Consider the following 16,777-nt stretch of genomic DNA (forward strand, 5'->3'; position numbering starts at 1 on the left):
TTGGTAGACCACTAAGACTGCCTACCAAAAAAATTAGAGCATAGTCCATCCTATTTTAAATCAAACAGTGAAAAAAAAGCTACAGTCCCAAGCATTTCAGTTACTTGGGAAGATATATGTAGCACACTGTCCAACACATAGCTGAAGCCACTGGAGGGACCTGTGGTATATTTTACTGGGATACAAGTAACTTGAAATTGGCCAACATGATTGGTATGGGTTAGGAGGCCTCTAGATGCTCCATCAGTGTGATGGAGCTGCTAGTACAGATCTACAGCAATCTAGACCCCAAGATGAGTCCGATTTCTCTTGCCAGACACATCCTCCTGGAAGAACAACAGAATGTCAACCTCTGCAATGTACAGAACAGCAAAAGAAATATAGCAAGTTCCTCAAGCTCCCAATTGCTGACTTCCCAGAAAGGCCTCCAATTATGCCTGGCATACCAAAGAAAGACTACACGTACCATAAGAGACCACAGCATGGGGATACTCAAATCCCGCAGCAAAGAGATAGCTCCTGCCCTGTGAGGTTTAATTCCTTTTCTCATTACAGATAACCGTGTCTGAACAAAACAAGCTCTGTGAGAACAGAGTATTTCTCAGATTTAGTCATCCTGGATAAATGAAAGAGAAAGAGATGTAATGCTAGAACTTGAATCTGCTGAGAGATACTGCATGAGAAACCCCACATACGAAGCTTACCCTGCAGGACCTCTTTCTCTGCCTGCCACAAAGAAAACCAAATATTAACCTCTCAAAGCCCGGTAAGCTACTTCTCCCCATAAACATCAGCTTTAGTACACACTGAATTCTAAATGAGCTAGTAGAAGCCATGAAGATAACTCACAATGGTTTGTTCTCCAATGGTAGTGGGGCGAGTAGTACAGATTGTAGCAACATAAACCAAAAAAATCTTCCTTTTTTTTTTTAAAGTAATTCCACTACATTGGCAAATTCTTGATTTACGTAATATGATGCCAGTTTGGAAGTATTCAACTGCTAACCAGTTGTGGAGGCCTGTCCAACAAAAAATAAATAAATAAAATTGCACTACAGCACTACAGTTTCAGTGTTGATTACCTGTGGTGTGATAGTTCCTGATTCACCGCAACACAGAACGTCCCCCACCCAAGACACAGTAGAGGGAAACAAAGAACAGTAGGTTTTCAAACAGCAACCAGACCAGAGTAGCAAGAGGGAATTCTATACTTCATGTGATGCCAATAAAATACTTACAGGGTTGTGAACTTCATCTGTTGAATGATGAACAGCCCACCAGTCCGACGTCCATTCCCAGGCATTTCCTACAATGTTGTACAAGCCATATCCATTGGGAGGAAACGCAGTGACCTATACAAGATATAGAACACCAGTGCCGGTTCTGTAAACCACTCAACATGAAATAGGGTTTTTAATCCTGAAGGCCAGTCTGCTGAAAGTACATGTGTCTTTACTAGGAGCTTCTGGCTTCATATCTCAAAAGCAGACACCAAATTAGTAGTGCAGAACTATAACACTTCTACATACTCCATTTAAATACAATAGAATGGAAGAAGGAACTATTGTCATCCTCAATGTTCTCAGCACCACATTTCCATTAGGGCACATATCTTCTCATTGGTTTTGGAGATTGATCCTCTCAAGAGAGGCACTGTTTGACCAACAGACACAGACCCGAATGTAGCATTAGTGATCTGACCTCCATGCCCACGCTTACAACTTCCAGATTTCCCTTTCCATCAAAGGAAAGCAAGAGTGGCTGTCAACTCATGCATATGCAAGACTTCTCTACCGATGAAACTTTTTGGGCTTACTTTAACTACCATTTAGTAATTCATTCACATTGTTGATTGCCTTCAAAATTCTACTCCATTGTTTGCTATAACAGGCAGACTCAACCTTTCCAAAAAGGGAAGTTTCATTTCTTTTAAACTATTGCATGACTTTTGTGCCTCAGGAACAACTACCCAAAAAAATGAGAGTTCAAAAAATTGTAATGCCAAAAGTGCAGGCAGAACGTATTTCAGCTTCTGACTGTAAGCTGACTGGAAAGGGGGAAAAGAGGTCAGTCTGAGAGGAACTGAAAGTTAAAATGAAAATAATCTTTACTTTTCAATTAGCTTTTAAAAATTGTCCCTTGGTAATACTCAAGCCTGCAGTGAAATATACTGTAACTTTAAAAATCTAAAGGTGAAAGAGTACAGGAATGGAAAACAGCCATGGCTCATTGTGTTGAACACAGACCTCAGTTTTAGGAAGACTAAGTTCATTTCCATATGATTAATTCACTTAGACACATACTTACAGGTGCAGTTCCTTTGTATCCATCTTCTGCAGTGTTATTAGTTGGGAACACTCCTTGCCAGATATTGGCATAATGTTGACCTTTCGGCTGAAGCTTGTTGCCCCATGGGAAAAGTCTATTAAAAGACATACAGAAGAACAGTTGCAAACACTTAAAACAAAAAAGAAAAAAGACACACACACCACACCACACACACCCCCTTCCTCCCCACCTTACCCTGGAGAACTGTTTGTATTCCAGTTCCATTTGTACCAACATCTAGCAGGTTTTCAAAGAGAGCAAGGGTTCTACGAGGACAATTCGTACATGAAGGAGGGAAAGGCAGCTCTGCCCTGTGCAGTATCTAGTCCAGGACACAGGATGGAGAAGACATTGACCTGTTACCCACCTTGTCTTCTCCTCCTCCCCAAGCCCACAGTCAGGCAACAGGTGGATCCAGTGGCCCTACAGTTGCTGCGCAGCGATGTAGTTATTTACTCCGTAAGGTCTTCTGCAACTCTCTTGGCCTTGGCACTAAGCTCCTCCGCTACACCTTTCATCTCCTGCAAGAGCAGCAGTCCTGTGCCTTGGCATTTTGTCACACCGCCTGCTCTCTCGGGCTCTTTGCATTCTCTTCCCATTACAGAGTTCAGATTACAATACACCATTCGGGGAAATTCACTTGCCCAAAGGAATCTGTTCAGAGTAAGTCAGTGTTATACTTACCACAGATGTGCATACTACGCAAGAAAAAGACATTGAGGGTAATAAAAACCCACACAACTCTTCCTTATCTAGTAAATACCAGGGTTAAACATTTATCAGGGACATATTTGTGACAAGTACCTATTTTGAAGACCCCCTCGACAGCTGTATTCCCATTCAGCCTCAGTTGGTAACCGTTTCCCTGCCCAGGTGCAGAATGCCACAGCATCATTCCAAGAAACATGAATAACTGGATGATCCATTCTGGGGAATAAAACAAATAGGACAAGATCATCAGCAGAACTAGGCAATCTCACAGCTATACGCCACAAGCACTTTATGAAACTCTTTTAGGGATGGCCACAAAGGACTGTGAGGAAGTTTCACAGTTCAGTTACAACCGGACCAGCTATCAGAATACTTTTACAGAAAAGAAGCTACTTAAAGAAAGACAGCAAGACGCTGGAAAGGAAATGCAACCATCAGAGAAAAACAAGGACGAGGAAAAAAAATTAACTTCTGCTTGTCTCATCATGCTTTTATGTACAGCCCTCTACAGTTAAAAAAGACATTTGTGGCTTGTGCTTTCTCACAGTCTCACTTCAGAAACCTGCTGCACCCAGGAGCCAGTGAGGAACTATTGACACGCTGGCTCCTGTGGAAACGTAGGTGCTCAGAGACCCAAAGGAAGACACCAAAAGCCTGCAGCATTACTACTCCTTGCTAGGCTAGTCTGACAGTATCTTAACAAGAAGTCCAGATTCTCAACAGGAAAATTTACTTTGCAGTTTAATGGGAAATGCTCTTCACTTCCCTGGGCACTCTGCTGCAGGTTCTTTGCTGTCAGTTGTAGGCTTTTTGAGGGAGAGGTTGGATGAGAAAGAGTCCTTTACTCTTAGCAATTATCATCTTTTGCAGCACCCAATCCAGGAAACAGTGAACTGAAGAAATTTAACAAAAAAGTATTTTTCTTTGCGTGTTTCAAGCAGTCCACAGTTTACATGAAATCTCCCATCTTTCCTTTGGTTTAGTTTCAGGATTGCCCTTACAATCCTTGTCTTTTTCCAGAAAAAGACAGAAAAAATGCCTAGTCAGTCTTGCCACAAGGATCCCCACCATCCAAGCCTCTAATAGACCAAGATACTTCAAGAGCTGAGGGTACCAGTCCAGAAGACAGATACAGAGGTCTTCCTATTAATTCGTCTTTCCTGCCTCATTTAACAAGCCAGCATATTCCTCTTGCTCCATCAGGCTACTTCCACGTGGCAAGTTCACCAGCAGTTTTACTAGGCTAGGTTTGCACCATACTTAGCAAGACTAGATTTACATGGCACATTTCCAACTCTTATCTGCTGACTGTGACCTAAATTTCTCCATCTCCCCCTAACAACGCCTCCCGATATGATCTCTATTTTTGCCTCAGATAATTCTTTCATTGCCCTTGGAGAACAGACAACGGACTTGTTACTAAGCAGTTCAGCCATCAGGTGATGTTACACTAACACAGCCCTCTCCTTGGAGGACACAAAAACATGCCCGAATCTACTAGATCTAGGCTAAAAAGTCTGACTATTTCAAACAGCAGTTTTGAAACTTTAACTAGTTGCTTAAGGCAGCTAGTGCCAGCTGCATTGATACCTGCTTAGTGAGAAAATAAGAGTTGCAATATAAGAGGTCCCAAATGAAGAGTCACATCCAAGTAAGCATACAATAATATACAGAACTGAGCAATGGCTTTCAACATGTGCAACCCAGGGCTAGTTCTGCAGTATCCATAAAAAGCACCTGAGAATAATGAAGCCTTTTGATTTTCTAGGCATAAAATTCATTCCACTTCTGAATGGAAAGAGATTGTATAAAGACATGGATCAGCAAGTTTCAGGGTTCATACTAGGAAAGCATGGCACCAACTATAGGCTGTTAAGAAAAACTAGTTTTCCAAAGCATTTAGAGCTTCTAGATAAATCCACAACCGATTTTCCAGAATAATCAGCCCACAAAGTCAGAATAAATTAAAAAGCACAAAACTCTTCAATCTGCTGCTGCCAGACAGATAGGCTTCCAAATCCCAGACGGACAACACACTACACGGACTCCTAAAGTACACGTGCAGCTAGTATTTAGTCTTCCTCTCTGAAACCAGATCTGCATTGAATGCTCTAAAGTTTCTGACCCTCTAAAGATCTAGTTTGTTTCACTGCTAATATACAAATGTGAACAGAAAACACAGGGAAGCACATTTCAGTATGGTCTCTTTTCCCTCAGGTGGAAAGTGCTTATAGACCTTTTTGAAATACTACTACGTCATTGACCATACAACCACTGAATATTGCATGCAACACGCTAGAAGATGGGAAAATAGTTGCAGAAGCAGCAGCAAACAGGTAACTAATTAAAAAAAAAAAAAAACAAAAAACAAAAACCCAAACCTTTCTTATACCCCCATACCTGGTGCAAGTTTACGGGTACATTTACAAGCGCTGTGTATTCCAGTTGAATGGCCACTTACGGCTTACCTGTTGGAGATACTAGAGTCATGACCCTCAGGGTGCTTCCAGTTGGCTCCCTTCACAGGCAACCACCAGGGAGCAGCTGCAACCTGAAAAGGGACAAGAGTGGCCAGGGAAGAAGGCTTAAATTCCCAGCTAAAGGCTATTCTGAAAAACCACCCTGTGACCATAGGCTACAAAGCTTTCACTCGCGGCTCGTGGCTCTGCCTGCAGCCAACTGACCTATTATTGTGGGGAACCAAGGTGATGGCTTGATCGACATTACAACACTCCCAGCCAGAGAACAGCCCAAGGTACCGAACAGCACAAAGCAAATACCACCCAACCAACACGTGAGAGGGAGACCAAATCCTGAGCATACTTTTTGGAAACATTGCCCTCTGGCTGTCTCTCCTTCCCTTCTACATTTTCTCACCTGCAGGTCTGATACAAAGCACAGTTTATTCTCTTTGAAAGCACAGCCTTCAGCACACTACCTGCGCTGGACCAGACTGTCCTCTCAGAAATTCTCGAGCGTATCTCTTCACCTCTGAAAACTATGCCAAGAACACTCAGATGGCAGTGGTTGGAAGAGGTCATCTGGAACAGTACAGTTTTACTCGATTCCGTTACAACAGTATCCCCACAGTACAGTTAAACAAGCTAACCTTCTGGCTGACTTCAGTCCGACATTCTGCAGAGACGATAAAAAAGACAATTTTGGCTTAAAGAGAATTTTCATCCCAATTATTTGCTCCCTAGACTCAGTGTTTTGGAATAACTAAAATAAAATCCTGATGACATCCTTTAACTAGGGTCAAAACACACATCTTGCAACACATTTGCTTTCCAGTTAATTAACTCAGTAAGCTGATTTTAAATTATTTGCTATCAGCTTCCAGAAGGTGGAGACAGAAGAGCCACAGAAGTCAAGTGAAGCCTTTTTTTGCCCCCCCCCCGTTGGTTTTCTAAGCAAATCAAGCTTGCAGACAAAATACTGTGCAACAATGCAGACATCAAGTACTTCTCTCTAACCAAAAGTCTCGCATTTGATTCTGCAATGCCAAGGAATTATTCCTGGAATACATTCATTATGGATTTCTTCTATTAAGCTTACTTCAAAGCTGAGAGGGTCAGTACACTGCAAGTTTAACTACGCTATTCTGATTCACATTCACTTAGAAATACCCATCTTAATAATGGGCCCTTTCAGAAAATTGAGACAAAACAGAACACTTATGCTAACCATCAACAGTGGGTTTTTTCCAGCAGCTCGAGTGCTTGTTTCTAAAATACTCCAATTTCCATAATGAACAAAAATCAAAATAAATAACCCTCCAATGCTTTAGGAGTTAAATAACCTACCAGCTGGTTAGCCCTAGACCGAGGAGGTCCAGATGCTACTCTAACACTGGCCTGCAGGACAACCTTCAGCAAGTTCTGCCCTCTCAACTGCCCCTCAGCTTTCCCTGCTCTACAGGTGGCAAAGGGAAGAAGTAAAGTATTTATTTCTCTTCATCATGCTGCTAAACCAACTTTGTGAGGTGTTACTCACACAAGTAGGAATTGTGCCAAGAGCATTACCCTTTAACTCACCAAATCCTTCACAGAAAGGTCCAAAAGTAAAAGTCACTGAAAGCTGGTACTTGGGAGACAGAGGACCAGCCCAGTCAAATAATTTTAACAGCAGCTACTAGGAGGAAGCTGCATCCTTCAACAGTGACAGGCATTTAACATGTAATTACATGTGTGTGAGAAAAAAGTTATCTATGACAAACTTAGGTTGTTAAGAAAAACTCTGGTCCAAACCACACATCAGATCTCTCATTTGAATGTTTCAGTAGGAAAATAAATTTAAGTGCCTAAGAAATAGAAGTGCTGCTAATACACAAAGACATATTATATTATATTAAAACATCTGATCAATCTATGCCATAACAGCTCCCATGACAGCTTTTCACTCTTCTCCCACCATCGCACACAAATTTTGCCTACAGCGTACATCTGGGTACCTTACCTAAAAGCTCACTGTAAATCAATAGCAATCCCGGAGTAAAGCTGCCGAGTCGTTGGCTTAAGCTCAGCTGAAGAGCCCGCAGCTCTGTAAGCTCTAGGCAAGAGCGCTGGAATCCCTAAACACGCTGCAGGACTCCTCCAGGCTGGGAAGTCATCCACACACAGGTTTTAGACGCTCCAGAGAGCGAGTGAACATCAGTGTTAAGTACACAAGAAAAAGATGCTCTCAGCAGCTTGCTGATGACTGAGATGTTCTGTCCATGCGCTCTCTACCTAAATGGGACCCTCCAGGCATACCACTAAAGTAATGACATTTGTTAAAGATCCTGCTTTCTGATCTCCCTAGCATGGCAGGCACATAAGTTGACAAAACCAGATAATTCTGGCTCAGTATCTAACAAAGCCAATGATGTTCTCACCAGAAGTGGAGCCGCTACCCTTTTCAAAAAAAGCACGAGAAGAATTTGATCTCTTACTGGAAACTATAGGTCTGTAACTGAGCATTCAAACCCAAAGGTGGGATCTTCATTCAGAAAGATACTCCACTCAACTCTCATAGCACTAAAACTTCAGAATGACCAAGCTGCTAAACAGATACTACAGTCAGTAGGTTTAAAACTAGTCTGACTTAACCAATTCCTTGTATATTTTGAGCTTTAACCTTTAATCTATACTTAAGATAGGACAGAAATCCAAAATTAGAATTTTACAGCTCTTTAAGGAAAATAAGAGCCACAGTACCATTTGCTAAAGGTTCTCCGTGAATCTGAAAGATCACAAGTAAGATATCATCCCAATAGTTTCTAAGCACAACACATTTTTGTAAATTAAACTGCTTGGGTTTGGATTAAAAAAAAAAAGTAAAAATCTCTGCAGGAGACTGCAAAGACTTACACTTTAGAAGACTTTAATTTTGGAAAACATTTTTGTTATGCAAAAGAAAAAGCAGATGCTTTCAATCAGAATGGTTTATTTTAAACCAAGAAAAATATAGTCTCTCCGCATGAGAGCACTACGTGTGCACGTCTTCTGTTTCTGGCTCTGCTGAACTGAACGCCAAATGGCTGCCAGTCTTTGCAGAACACCCAGATCTTTAGAGAAGTTACACATATAGTACTAGGACAGCAATAACAGTGATAGAGTACGTACAGCCTTCAATAATTAATTGGAAACTTATCTAAGTCAGCCACGGGCATGAGCGAGCATGCACCAAGATGCTCCTTCCAAAAGAGAAAGTCATGTACCTGAAATTTACAGTCCTTTCAAAAAACTTCTCAGAAGTCTTTAAAGCTTTTAATTGCTCTAAATCTAATTAGTAGAAAAGCTAATTAGACAGAGATAGTACAACATCACAGTTAATACAGCAAAGCCCTCCCTTGCCACTAATAAGCTTAGTTACTTTCATAATGCTTAGCAGCTCTCATGCTTCACTCCAAAACATGTGTTCTGTAGACTGGCAACAGATTCATTTTGTAAAAATAGCAGCATATGCTGCTGAATAGATCTTGAAGAGATACTGAATTAGAGGACAATATCTCCTTCTTTTTGATTAACTCTTTACAGCATGGCCTATCGCTTGTAACAGAATTGGTTAAAAACATAATGGCCCTGCAAATGTTACACAACTGCCTCGATACACAAGGAAATGCAGTTCCAGGAGCAAAGCACATGTCAGAGGCAGAGAAGCTCAATGCTTGTTTTGGTCTGATCCAGCTGAAAACTTGGATTATCCAGCTCTCTGTTCCAGGATTAAACTTTTAAGAACTCACTGTTCTGCTTAACACAGCCTTGTAGCACTGTGAAGAAAAGAGAACATGGTATGATAATGCTGGAAAGATATACTAACAGTTAATTCCAACCTACGAGTTTTCCACTCTAATGAAGCGATTTGCAGAACTAAAGCATATACTCCCACTATCAGCTTGCATAAAATTCAAAGTTTGAAGCATTCAATTTTCTTTTCAAAGTAGGTTGGGATATCCTAACTCTAATTGCCCCATTAACTCATGATTTCAAGATTTTTAGACTACTTCACAATTATCTTGATGAAAATTCCTTTCTAAAGATACATAGAAAAAAATGAAAGGGGGGAACATCAGGAAAGTGAAGTTTCATCGTCAGCATTACACTGTTACTGCTACTGCAAAAGCAGTAAGGGAATACCCTTAAAAACACACCCAAAAAATCCAGCTAATAACAATGGAACAATTTGTATTAGTCTTGTACCTAACATGGCCTGGCCATGTTAGGGAAAAAAAAACCCACCCAACTCCTCACTTTAGCTCCAAATTTCAAATGCAAATCACATTTATGTATTAGAAAAATCACCAAAAATAAACTCAACTGAGTAGCTAATCTTGGCTCTAATTCCATTTCTAACATGCAGCAAGTCACTTGAAATAACAAAGCTGTAGATTTTAACCTTGTCAGGCCCGTAAGATGAGAAATTCATGCTGTTGTCCAGACGTGTAGCACCAAATATTTTTTTATGTGCTACAGCATTATAATGCTATTTTAATATAATAAGGCCTTTCTATACTAGGTCAAGATAAAAATCTGGAAGAAGCAAAAGTTATTGCAGAGTAAGAACTTCAGCAATGTAGGAATCAACTGTCTGAAAAGAGATTTCCCCCCCCCCCCCCCCCCCCGCCCTGAGTAAAATGTAGTCTATGTCTGGAAAACACTTGAAGAATCATTTATTAAGCAGCGGGTTCTTAACCAAAGATACACACACTTCAGTTTCAGAAGCTGACTTAATAGGTTACCATTTGTTTGAATCAGATTGTGTTAAGCACTGTACATCTTTAATTTGCAAAAGCATCCTCTTGGCTGCAAAAGTAATGTGTGCATCAGCTGGAAGCAGGGAAGTTGTGAAGCACTACCTCTGAGAAATACACCCAGTGGTCTGGACACCCCCACTGCTAGGATTGGTAGGACGTGAAAAAAAAAACCTTAGTGATTCAGTGAAGAATGTAATTTTTGGTTGAGGTTTTATTTTATCCATGTAAGGCAGATACACATAAATCTCTGTCAATTTTTCCTCCTCTATGCCACATCCTAAACCCTGAACAGCTGATTAATGAACGACTGAAGAAAGGCAGACAGAAAATAGAACATTTTTAGTAGGGCAGAGAGTTTAAGAAATGAAAGTGATCACTGTGCAACAAATGAGCCACTGTCATTTTCCCCTCGGAAACCAGAAAGAAATCACATTAGGCGGGCTCCTGGTCACAAGGAACTTTACACCTATATTTTTAAGTAGCGTACCTTCCCAACAACCCTCCAAAACTTCTTCCCTTGCTAAGAACCAGGGCAGAGACCTCTCTCCCACCTCCCAAGCACGGATCAATCCCTACAGCACCTCCGTCCCACGGGAGCCCCGTCCGCCAGCCTGGCACGGCCGCTCAACGGGTAACGTTAACCTACACCTGCAGGAGCAGGCGACGGGTACGGACAGATCGACGGAGCGTCGGGATTGCGATTCTGCCATCGCAGACGCCAGCAAGCAGCAACTATTCCGGGCTGCTGCGTTAGCACAGCCCAGCTCTTCACCGACGCTTACCCAGGCAGCGTTTTGGCTGGCTGTGGTCAAATCCTGCTCCGGGTCGGAGGGGGGACTCAGCGGAGGGCAGAGACAAAGCTGAGCCCCCCTCCTCTGATGGATTCGGCTTTGCAGTCGGATTCAGAACACATCGCACCGCGAGGGGTGGTTTGAAACGAGCCACGTAGTGGTCCCACTCGATTTTAAAGCTGTTCTCCAAACGCAAGGAAAATCCCTCCGGCAGATGAACGCTCCACGTTCACCTTCGGCAGCCCGCAGCTCCGCTTCTCCTTTTTGTCCACGCACCGAAAACGACACCAACACGACCTATTTCTATGCAGTACATCATCTCTATAGCAACGGGCTTGTGTTTAAGTTGAAACAGCTGTAAGGGAGTCAGGGAGACATTGCAATGTAAATAGTGTGGAAGTGAACGCCGCTGCTTCGAGGCTCAGGACAAGAATAGATCCCTCCTAGCCAGTTATCGAGACATAATCTACATACACCGCTATAACTCGTATGTGTACTTGAAGATATTCTGGAGAGAAGAACAAACCTTCTATAATTATGTACATAAACTGAACTGAAACTTGATTGTCAAATCCTCCACTAAATCAGTAATTAAGCACACTGAAACAGCTCAGAAGTTGACAGTTGAGTATTTTTTCCAGGAGGTAACTAATACTTCATGTTGCCAGCTTCTGCAACACTCCTGCAAGTCCCCTGCTATTTATTATATCAATTAAAAGTCCCAGCGCCCCAAAAGCTCAACTTACAGAAGAACATGTTTTCATTCTTATTTTCTAAGGTTTCTAGCCTCCCTCATTAGCTCAGAAATAAAAGCAATAGAGGTTTTTTTGTGTAATATAGAATATTGATATTGTTTGCCTTAAGTCCCAATATTTTAAAGGAGTTTGAAATTGCAGTACCACAAAAAGGAAAGGCAGCAGCTTTATAGAATAAGAATAAATGTATTTTAAGTCATGAGTTAGAGAAAAGATTTCAGACTTAATTGGAAACTAGCACTTTACTTTTACGAAGGGACCATTTCCTTTGCGTAAGGAAAGGTCATCGAATCTCAGTGTAATACTTCACAGCTATGTCAATCCTCCAAGAAAAATAACCAAAAATATTTGATGCTAAAATCCAGTAAGATTCATTAGGTGCAAGTTTTAGAAAGTCTCTTTTGAGGAACTGATGTTCCTGGTGAGTTCCATCTCTGGAAGTCTATTTTTCAGCCAACATCTAAATCTGCACTCAAGCTAGTAATTTTTTCCAGTAACCAAGTGAATATGAGCATTAAGAAAACGAGGCATGCACAGCTATACCTACAGCCTGAGGCACAGGCAATGCCCCCCTTTAAAGTTGTAGTTTATACTCATAAATATGGACTAATGTTACTGGTAATTCCCAGTGAGATATGCTTCCTGCACATCATTCTTTATCCCAATAGTGAGAGCACAGTGTAAAAAGATCAAGATTAACAGCTCCATCTTCCCAACTCCTTATGGGGGATATCTGAAGCACTGGGGTCTGCAAGAAATCGGCTTGCCCATCTCTTCCTTTGATTTCAGTTTCCTCTCTGAAAGGCCTCGGAAAAAGCAAAAGCCAAGCGTGGTTGAAATGAAATTTACCCCTGAAGTAGCAACAAGCATATTTGTCAACTGCTGCTTATGCATCCTATGTATGTTGACATTATAACAGTATCAGACAAACTATACAATAACCTACCTGCTTTCCGCCCCAAGCCACAGATAAGCAAGTTCGTATCGCTGTCAGAAGGTACGTTCTCCATAGTAACTGCTGCAAACACTAGCACTGCTATACTACCTGCAATCATTGTTTGTTGCATTATTATTTTGAAATGCATAATGTTTTCATTGTTTTTAGAATGGGACTATGCCCTTTGAGTTACAGGCTCGAGGCACTGCTATAAATAGGTAAACTGCACAGCTCAAGACCACTGCAGAGGTTTCCATATAAATAGGGATGCAAGTAGCATCCCATAGTTCTGGATTGACCAGAAGTCCTTAATAGTATTTGCTCAGGTCTGCCAGTGAACTAATTTCATTGCATTCTCAGACCAAAAACTCAATACCTCCTAAAGACAAATGAAGTATACAGATTTGTATGCTTTCAGTCTCTTCATTGCAGAGTTTATCTGGCCTAGAAGCAAAAATTAATTTTGCTATCTTCCACAAGCCAAGAATAAAAATGTTCCCACTACTCTCCAGTGAGCAAGTCTGACTTACGCTGTACTCCAGTCTCAGTAAGTGCTATCCTGTTTACCTTTTTCATGGTAGCTGCACAGCAAGCGAAACCCTTGCAGTAATTTGCAAGAGCCCTCAAATCCCCTCACTGGCAAGCACGCCTCAGTACCTTCTCATTTCACAGACGGAATCCCCATGCTTTTTGCTCTAAGATACATTAAAATGCCACATAAATGGCATTTTACAATGCCATGGAATAACAGTACCCTCTCTACTTCCTCTGTAACTAAGTCAGGGAGATAAAAGAGCAGGAAAACAGTTTCATAATAAAATAAGAATAGCAAAATCTCTAAATTTTGAGCTTTTCCATTTCCCCAAATTATCTCAAAAGAGAAGGAAAGAAACAAAAAATTTCCAAATGCCAAGCTGTTGGCAATTCTAGGCTGTGTTTTATCTATGACATCTAAACCAAAGGCCAAGTACCCAAAAAGGCCATAACTTAATAGCTATAACAGATGCAGCAATTGGTAGTTGATTTTAATCTGCAAGTCTGAGAACTGATTTTAGCATCTGAAGCTATCAAAACTTGTTAAGCCCATACAAAACATTTTTGTTTCAAAGGACCTTCTACCCTCGCCCTAGAAAAATCCTTTCTTATTTGAAAAAGTCCTCACCAATTCTATCAGTAACACCCTCTTCTGTTACAGAGCTAAATTTTCGCTCTCTGCCATGTTACCACCGCAAACTTCAAAGCCAAAACTAAAACTCAAGTTCCCAGAAATCTAGAACAATTCAATTATTGGCTGCTACACCCCTTTTTACTGCTTCCCTTCCAGAGGAGGGTTAGGTCCAACCTACATTCCTGTAGCAGCGGCTATCTAGGAGACCACCTCACCTCCAGGAAACGCACACCCAAAGCTCCAACAATTATTCTACGTGCTAAGCTGGTTTGCTCCCGCATTAGCTTTCACCAGCCCCACCTCTGTTCTAATTTAGCTGTCTGCTTCCATTGAGGGCCTATAATAAACTTGTCTGGTTTAAGAACCGGAGGAGACAAAGTGGCCAAATAGAGCAAACCCCCAGATAGTCCACGACAGACACATGCAGCTCATTATTTATACCACTTAGTTCAGTACCTTCACTTCCACCTTTCTCCAATTCTTTCACTACGTATGAAATACTACTTCCGAAATAGTACTTCCAAAATATACATTCCTGTTGCTCTTCCCCTATACTCACATTTGCATTTAGCACCCCTGTGCTTCAGCTAGAGAAAAGCCTTATCAAAACACGTCTGAGCCACCTAGGCAAAGTTAAAATACAGTCCTTTCTCCCCTCAATTTGGTGGAGGGATTTTCAGTACCAGTAACACACCGATGTTTATATCTTATTTCTGCTTTTCATGGTGATGGTTATGATCCAAGAAGGTATATACCACAAGCTAAGATATGAGTTGACTAAGGTATATGTTGAGAAAAAAAGCCTTAAACTTTTCTATTGCTGGTCATTACAATTTGCTGATGAAAACCAACTTCATGCAATTTACACTTTTTCTGATTACATTTAAACAGTTACACTGCAGTAGCCATTTTTATTTTTTTTTTAAGTAATTGAGTAGCATTAGATTCCTTCCACCTTTTTTCCCCCCAGCAGACACCAGTAGATTTAAAACATTTTGGGCAATGTAACAAGAAGCTAGCTTTTATTTTCTATTGTTTAATTTAAGCTTGCAGATCCCAAGGAAGAATTTGCTTTTGCAGAACCCTTAAAGTCCCTGCCCCATAATTGGGATGCTTCTACATTTTCACCATAAGAAGTGTCTTGCAAGTTGTCTACAAGAACTTGTTTCTTGAAAGCATGATCTACAGAAAACTGCTAACACATTTTATTAGTTTCAATTAGCTGGGATAAGCATGGCCTACACAGAATCCGGTTGTCTGAGCAGCAGTCCGAGTACATTATATTCTAACGCCACATCCCCATGGCTGATGCTTCCCTTCCCTGCAACCGAAAGACGCTTGCTTGTTCTAGGCTACAAATCGCACTCTCACAAAAACCAAAGACCCTCAAAACAACTAAAGTCCACACAGCACTTTCAACATTTATAACCCCTCACAGAAAACACTTACTAGAACAACAAAAAGACACAGTTTTGAGAGGCAGGAGCATATACAGATAAAATTCTAAGCTGTATCTTCAGGCATTAGACTTTGCTTTCCACTCTACCACTGAGCTGCCTTCTGACACCTTCTCCTTGCAGACACAAGTTCCTTGCTGAAAGTTGGATTTCATGGTAGGTAGCTGGTGAGGGGGCAGGCAGACAGGAGGAAGAAAAGCAGTTTCTAGTTTCTTTTTCACATCCTCATGATATTGCCATGTTTTAGAACATAAGTTTGTCCACAGCATCAGCATAAAGTTGAGAAGTGCCAAACTCCAAGGCAGCCAGTCACTATGCTCCAGATCACTTTACCAAAATAACTAGTACAATCTTTCTGTGTGTTCATTTTGACAACGCTCTGCACACCAGCAACTCGCAAAGTGAGCTAATAATAAATACTGAAAACATGGCAAAAGGACAGTCTCCTAAAGTTTACTTTTAACAAATACAGAAAACTTTCATAAAGAACCAGCCAAAAAGACCAGTTTGGGCTCCATTCCAGCTCTGGCATAATACTTGTTCTGTTAGCACTACAGCCAACACTTCAAAATTTGGCTGACACACCCAGGAAAGTGACTCCCAACACTCCCTATGTGTTTATAGAAGTAGCCAAGGCTGAGCTTACACCAGCATTCTTAGAGTTTGTTTGTTTGTTTTAAAACAGAGAGCCTGATTTAGGGATTTCTGCAGCACAGAACTAGGGTAGAAAAAAGAATTTCTCTAATACCAACTTCTATGAAGATGGGATGAGCCCATCTGCGTTTATTCTACCTTCAACATCAGTGACACTCACATTTGGTAAGTCCAATTTAGTCCTCTTATGTCTCACAGTACAGAGCTGTTAGTCCTGAATTAAAGGATAACAAACTATTCTTGTAATCTTTCTTCCCTTGCAGTAGGAAACAAAACCCCACATTTTCTGCCAATCCTTCACAGCACACATTGACATAGGGCTTCTTGAAACCTCCAATCTATCAGTCTGCCCCTTGAAGATAAAAATCAAACTCTACAGACCTCCCCCTCAACCAGAGCATCGTTTATGTGGAACAATGAATATGCACATTGTAAGGTATTGCACCATGCACATGGAAGAAAAATTCTTTGTGTGATAAACTATTTTGGAGAAAATTAAATGACTAAAACTAAAGCCCCAGGTATTTTCAGTTGTTTATCATAACAAATAATCCTCTAAACTCTTGAAGTTGTACCTTGGATGAAATGTTGTACACAAGTAAAACCTTGCTACTAACTAAAAGAAATAATTTCGTCTCAGACTGTCCCACCTCTCTCTCTTTGCTCATCTAGCATCAGAAGGTACAAAAGGTGGCAAGAAAAAGTTGTGCTCCTCTACAGATGCAGTTTCACTTGAACA

At 41.1% G+C, this 16,777-nt stretch overlaps 1 protein-coding gene across 1 annotated transcript in view; it reads right to left on the reverse strand.

Moving 5' to 3' along the window:
* SUMF1 (sulfatase modifying factor 1) overlaps positions 1-16,777 on the reverse strand; it is a 38,726-nt gene that overhangs the window by 13,010 nt on the left and 8,939 nt on the right. Inside the window, exons 4-7 of the mRNA XM_049827173.1 lie at positions 5,508-5,590; positions 3,133-3,255; positions 2,308-2,422; positions 1,239-1,352 (exon numbers count right to left, since the gene is read on the reverse strand). Of these exons, the coding sequence (XP_049683130.1) occupies positions 1,239-1,352; positions 2,308-2,422; positions 3,133-3,255; positions 5,508-5,590 (435 nt within the window). The remainder of the gene's footprint in view (positions 1-1,238; positions 1,353-2,307; positions 2,423-3,132; positions 3,256-5,507; positions 5,591-16,777) is intronic.

The sequence above is a fragment of the Accipiter gentilis genome, chromosome 23 (assembly GCF_929443795.1).
Source record: "Accipiter gentilis chromosome 23, bAccGen1.1, whole genome shotgun sequence".
In the NCBI taxonomy this organism is placed as follows: domain Eukaryota; kingdom Metazoa; phylum Chordata; class Aves; order Accipitriformes; family Accipitridae; genus Astur; species Astur gentilis.